Source organism: Propithecus coquereli, unplaced genomic scaffold (genome assembly GCF_000956105.1).
Source record: "Propithecus coquereli isolate 6110/MARCELLA unplaced genomic scaffold, Pcoq_1.0 Scaffold32, whole genome shotgun sequence".
NCBI classification, from domain to species: Eukaryota; Metazoa; Chordata; class Mammalia; order Primates; family Indriidae; genus Propithecus; species Propithecus coquereli.
Window position 1 is genome coordinate 7,916,393 of NW_012148841.1, and position 6,559 is coordinate 7,922,951.

At 33.5% G+C, this 6,559-nt stretch overlaps 1 protein-coding gene across 1 annotated transcript in view; it reads right to left on the minus strand.

The window, feature by feature from the left end:
• The window catches only part of COG5 (component of oligomeric golgi complex 5), a 421,822-nt gene that overhangs the window by 194,665 nt on the left and 220,598 nt on the right, over positions 1-6,559 (minus strand). The window contains exons 9-10 of the mRNA XM_012650297.1: positions 787-899; positions 500-577 (exon numbers count right to left, since the gene is read on the minus strand). Of these exons, the coding sequence (XP_012505751.1) occupies positions 500-577; positions 787-899 (191 nt within the window). The remainder of the gene's footprint in view (positions 1-499; positions 578-786; positions 900-6,559) is intronic.

Below are 6,559 nucleotides of genomic sequence, written 5' to 3' on the forward strand. Positions count from 1 at the left end.
AATATAATGTAGAACCAGGGATTCCTATGCATGAAAGAAATTCTTAAAGCCTATGAGGCTAGCGGATTGGTGGATCATAGAAAGGAGATCTCAGAATATGGAAAATGAATACAGCAAAATGCTTTATGGAAAAAAGCTGTGGTGAGTGAACATATTATAATGATCACTATTGAAATTTATTACTTACCAAAAATTTTCATCTTATTTTCTAGTGGAACTTCTAAAAACATTTACAAGCCATCATTTATATGACAGAAAATGAAAAATTAGCATATGCATTTCAGAAACTAGTCTATAATAGTATCACTGCTAGCATCTACTCCATAAAACAACATGATTACATTTATATTGCAAGGAAGATTTATAGTCATCAAGAAATACACTTTTCTATTGCCATTTGACATGTAGCTATTCTACAAGGTAGTAACACAAACGATGCTGATTCATGTCGTCCTGCTTTCTACAAAAAAGATATAAAAATATCTTCATTTAAACATACCTTAATTATTTCTTCAATGAAACAAATGTGAGAGACAGGATCTCTCTTTTTGGCTAATACTTTTTGCAGATGTTGTACCTAAAATAAAACAAATATAAAGCTTAGGCACTTGGAAAAGCAAGGGAAGGGAAATGGCATTATGCGAGAGCCCTTACCCACATTATAATAAGCTAACAGATGTATTCTGAATGCTCAGAGATGTTAAAGACCTTCCCAAGGTCATACAATTTGGAATAACCAGGAGTTAATCCACAATTAATGTTCTTTGCACTCCTTAAAACATTTACCTGTCCACAAACAGAACAAATAAGATCCATAAGTTTCTCCATATTGGTCCAGAGGGAAGCACGAAATGCTGCAGTATTTCCTGGCGTTGGCATGGTAGATCGTCCAGGACCCCCTGGTTATGAGAGACAAAGACATATGAAAAATAAAATTTGCCAAATATCACAAAATGTATGTTATTTTGAAAAGCATACAAAAGCTAAAAATGAGAAGTTCCTTCTTTAAGAAATAATTTCTTATGAGTGATATAAAAAAGAATTTTAACGTTTTGTGTTTAAGGAAGAAAGGGAAACCACACACATATATACCCCAATACCAGTAAGGTTAAAATAGAAATTGATGAAAACGGTTTCCCACGAGGGGTGTGAGGGTAGTGGGAAATGAAAGAAGGTGAAAGGTATAGGGATAGAAGTGAGTTTGGCTGTTTCCCACCATCCTCACACTCTTTGCAGGAAACCATTTTCATCAATTTCCATTTTACCCTTCCTGGGTGTGGGAGGATTGTGTATATGTTTATGTGTTATTGCCCATTCTTTCTGAAAACAAAACAAACCCTAAAACTGAACACAAACAAATACAGAAACAAATGGATTCACTGTACATCAAACTGATAATAAAACCACACAGGAGGAAAATAATTCAAGGGATTTTTAATCACAGAATCCTGATTTTAGTAAGATATATTTTATGGACAAAAAGAATTACAAAGAAATATTGAACTTTACTTAATAGACTTGTTGCTGAATGTGGTATTGATGTAGTAATCCTGTAACTAGGTATATTTTATAGTACAGCAAATGAAGGTTCTTACTGTAAACAGAATAAAGATACAGATATGTAATGAGGATTAGAGGTATCTCCCAACTCAGTCCACTGAAAGGGCAGAGAGACAATGACTCCTCAATAGTAATAAGCATATTTAGTATCCAAATGTTGATTTCTAAGCACCATTCCCCAATAAAAACAAACAAACCAGGACTCAAGGGAGAAAAAAGTGATTCCATATCTGGAGCAGTGAAAATGCAAGGTGAATCTTTACATACTGTGCCAATGAGCAAAGAAGCGTTCAAGGACAAAAAGGAGATTTTTCAAAAACAAATGAAGATCTGTCAAATTTGATTTGACTGGAGGGGGCTTCCACAAAACAAATTTGGGGAAATTTGGCCATTCAAAATAATACTGATGGTGATGAATTATAAAACAGTGATTAAAAAAATAATGTATGAGTTCATAGAGAAACTCAAAATGTTTAAAAAGGATGGGAACTGCTCTCTACAAAAGAATGCCAGTTACTAAATGCAGAAAGAATGACAGGATTAGGAAAAAAAACAAATCACCATTTTGCAACTACTAGTGCCATAGTGAAGGAAAGATTATCAATGAAAACCAAAATACTAGGTGAAATGTTGTGGGAACAAGATATTCACATGGTCTCAAAGTGTGCACCGAAAATTATTAATTACAAAAAAAAGAGAGTACTTTTACAAGGGCAGTCTACCATATACCACTTTAACGAAGTGATCTCATTTAGCATCAGCCACAATAGGACAAACTGACTTATGTCGTTTCCTGATATGATGTAATGGGAAATATACAACATCAGCTTAATGCCAGTATCTCTTAATATCTTGAATCTCATCTTGAAGAAACAATCAGATAAATCCAGACAAATTCAGATTATGGGGTTCTCCAAACATGTTAATGCCATTAAAAAAAAAAAGGTATGGGGCTGTTTTTGATTAAAGGAGAATAAAAAGACAAGATAACCAACAGAAAAGCATGATCCCTGATTGGTTCTGGTTGGGGGGGAAAACAGCTATAAAGAACATCTTCGAGAACAACTGAAAAATTTTGAATTGAATTGCAGATTAAATAATTTTAATGTGTCAATGCTAAATTTCTTGAGAGTGAGAATGTCTACGAATGTTCTTATAAGTAACACACAGGAAGCTATTTGTACAGGTTTAAAATGTTCCAACATAAAAAAAGAAACTGTAATCCCAAATTGAAAGGTATAAATTCCAGTCCAAACTAGGTTAAAAACCAGGCAGTAGAAGAGCTCATCCGTGGTATGTCTATGTCTCTGCTGTTAAAGAAGACAAGATCAAGAAAACCAGAGTTTTTTCTGTGTGTGTAAACTACCTCACTCTAGTTTTTCAACAATTCTAAGTTTAGAAAAGAATTACATATACCTTTACCAAATAGATGCTATTTTGGTTTTGTCTGCTAATAGTGGAAAGCAATAAAAGAGGGGAATCTAGGAGAAAGATATTGGCTTTAAATATGAATAATTCCTATTTGAAATCAGGATCCAATTAATTTTTTAAATTATTTGCAGTGTTGTGCAAAGACTATTAAGGAAAAACATACAGGGAATAGAGAGATAATATTGTAAATCTGTGGTTGTCTCATATGTTATATAAATAATAAACTAATAGCAGTGAAGAAAGGGTATATAGTGTCTTTATGAAAAATAGAAAATATTAATCAAAATCCTGGAATGTGTATGGCTTTGTTTTATTATAAATAATTATGGGACTCATTAAACTATGACTTTCTCTTAAAGTAAATACAAGCAGAAATACAAAGTATTATTATCTGTTTGTAATTACTTTGGAGAAACTGAGACATAGAGAGAGGAGATCACAATCATTGGTTCAACTAGTTTTAGAACACTGATTTTTCTTTCTTACAGTACTTAAAGACTTTTATCCTCACAAACAAAATATATATTGTTGAAGCTATAAAAAACAACATAGAAATAATTAACTGACTAAACACAGAACTGCTGTATAAAAGAAGGGGAGAGGAATAATTAAAACATAAAAACAGATGCAATTATCAGTTAGCTTTAATAGACTCAAGAAACAAAATAAATAGTATCATAAACTAAGTTTTATTGAAGTGATAAACTAGGAACTCCTCAAAGAAATAATACTTGAAAGTGATTTCTAGTTAATGATTGGTAGAGTAAAATAAATTTCCTTTTCTTTTCCCTTGAAAGCCAATGAAAATAAAAACAAAGGGTAGAGAAAAACGTCAACTTCAAAGAAACAAGGAATCAGATAAAACTTCAAACTTAAGATTATAAAGCATGCATGCCAAATGTGGTAGATAAATCAAAATGAAGAAGGAACCAGATAGCTGATACCTTAGATCATTAGCAAGAAACAAATTGCTCTTAAAATCAATTGTGAGAATTTGGACATGCCCTCCAATGATTCTTTGATTAGAGCTGAGATCTACAGACCTGGATGGGTCAGGGAATGTTCAACAGTGCAGAATGACAAAGAAAGAAAATCTGAAGGAGAAACCATAATGAAATGATATTTACATTAAGAATTAGCCCTGGAGCTTGGGGTAACTCTTGGGGGAAAAGTGAGATAAAAGAGGAAGAAAAAGCTGATAATGCTAGGATTCAACATAGAAATGGCGTAAACAGGTTTACTGGGAGTCACACTAAGTTCCTGAATGGTTCAAAATTTGAGGAGAGATGCGCTCAGAAGGTAAAAGGAAATAACAAACTGGTGAATGGTTTTTCTAGACAACAAACCGAAATTAAACTGTAGACTGCCCAGGTCTCTCTCCATAATCATTCTCACACTATTCTATAACGAATAGCCAGTACCTTTTAACAATGATTAATAATCAGAACCAAAGCAAGGTTGGACTTAATGTAGATACTGGAGAAGGGGTAGGAAAGAGGAAGAAAGGAATATAAGCTAAAAGCAATGATAAACATACGTTGCCAAATAAACGACAGGTTACTCAGTTTTCCACTGTCTCAAAGTAATTATTGGAAACATCTTCAGGAGAAAAATTTACAGACATTTAGACCATATGAGAGACAACAAAACATTATAATGAACTAGGGTGAAAACACAGTAAAACAGGGGAAATAGGCAAGAAGAAATCATACAAGATAAAGTACAAAGATATAAAAATAATCATGGAGAAGAGTGACTTCCAGTTCCAAAACGACAGCATAGACGCAAGCTGGCTTCACTTCCTCCCCATAGGAAACCAAAAGCAAATATACATCTCCAAGATTATCACCAGCAATATTCCAGAACTCAAATATGAGGATGAGACAATTCCCAGGGCCACAGAAAAGTAAAAATAGCCCTGAGCAGACAGTAAAAAAATCAGACTTCCACATCAGTGACACTCCTACCCCCATTCTGCCTGGCACCAAGCTCAGGAAGATACTAGACATGGAAAACAAAGACGATCTGACATATGCAAAAGTTCCTGAAAAGAACAAATGGAACAGAAAAATATTCAATATACAACGGAGGAAAACTTTTCTATAAAAAAGGGAACATACTCTAATTCAGGAAAAAAAAAAAAATGATACAGAGCATTCAGCCCTGAGATATATCCTAAAGAAGTCACTAAACTTCAAAGATAAAGAAAGAACCATTTGGATGGCCAAGAAAAAGTAAATTAGCTATGTGGGGGATGAAAATCTGATTAGCCTCAGACTTCTCTAAAATAACACTAAAACCCAGCAGTCAGTAGTGCGATGTCTGATATTGAATGGGACCCTCCATTTCCGTAGCCTCATCTTCCATACGGAGGGACTTCAGCTAAAGTAACACTTTTGCCTTCTTTCTCTACCTCTTACTTAACCCTCCTCATCTAAAGAGGAGCAAATTATCTGACTAGTGAATTTGAATAAGAAACTGAGCATAATTGACTCAGTCCCTTCCTTTCCCTCTAGTTGAAGTTTTATATGTATAAAATGTGCGTTCTGACTTGCACTCCACCAATAGTTAAACATAGTGGGGCAGGATGAATTGGGAACTTTAATTCTGAGATTATAGAAAACTCATTTGGTTATAGATCTAACCTATGCCCTTCAGTCTAATTTTCTTTTATCAGTAATAAACATTTTAATTAACATCTTTTTGTCTCCCACATCTGTGTCTCAACTGTTTTCAAATTCAGTGGGGAAGAGAAATGTTACTTACTGGGCAAACTAGCCAAATTCTAAGGAAAAGAAAGTATAAATAAGAATTTATATCTGGCCAAATTATTCAAGGATAAAGGCAAAAGACACCATCAACTATGCAAGAACTCAGAGAGCACAATACCCATGAAACATTTTCGAAAAATCAATTGTATTATGACACTCCAGCAAGGGAGGGATGAATATAGAAATAGAGAGGTCATATTAAAAGGGCTAGAGATGAGAATCAAATCATTTAAAAATAAAAGGAAGAAAATATAAAAAACACTGATCATTCAAAACAGTATAACTAACAATAAGCAAATGAGGGCAGGAAAAGTAGGGAGAAGTTTAATTGCGCCTATTTCCAACCTTTAGGAGTAGAGAGCCAAAACTGTCTAAAATTGAAATGTAAAGAATGACTTTAATTTCTTAATGCTTTTTGTAATCTTTTATTCATTATTTTTAAATTTACCTTTTATGATCTAATATTTCTTGTGAAGATGTATTAATTTGAAATTCATTAAGCCCTTCAATTTCACATAAATTTCCAAATATTCTGTTTGACTAAAGTAAAACACTTTTTATTTTAAAAAGTATACATCTAAAACAGGCAAGGCCAAATTGTAGTGCTTAAGTTTGCACACATGGGTGATAAAATTCCTAAACACACAGGAGGTAATTAATAATGGTTAATGGATAATGGTCATGTATGGTAGAGGTAGGAGTTGTGACTGGTATAGAACACATAAAAGAGGTTTCTGGAATGGTTTGCAAAGTTGATCTAGGCGGTGTTAACCTTGTAATAATTCATTAAGCTACCC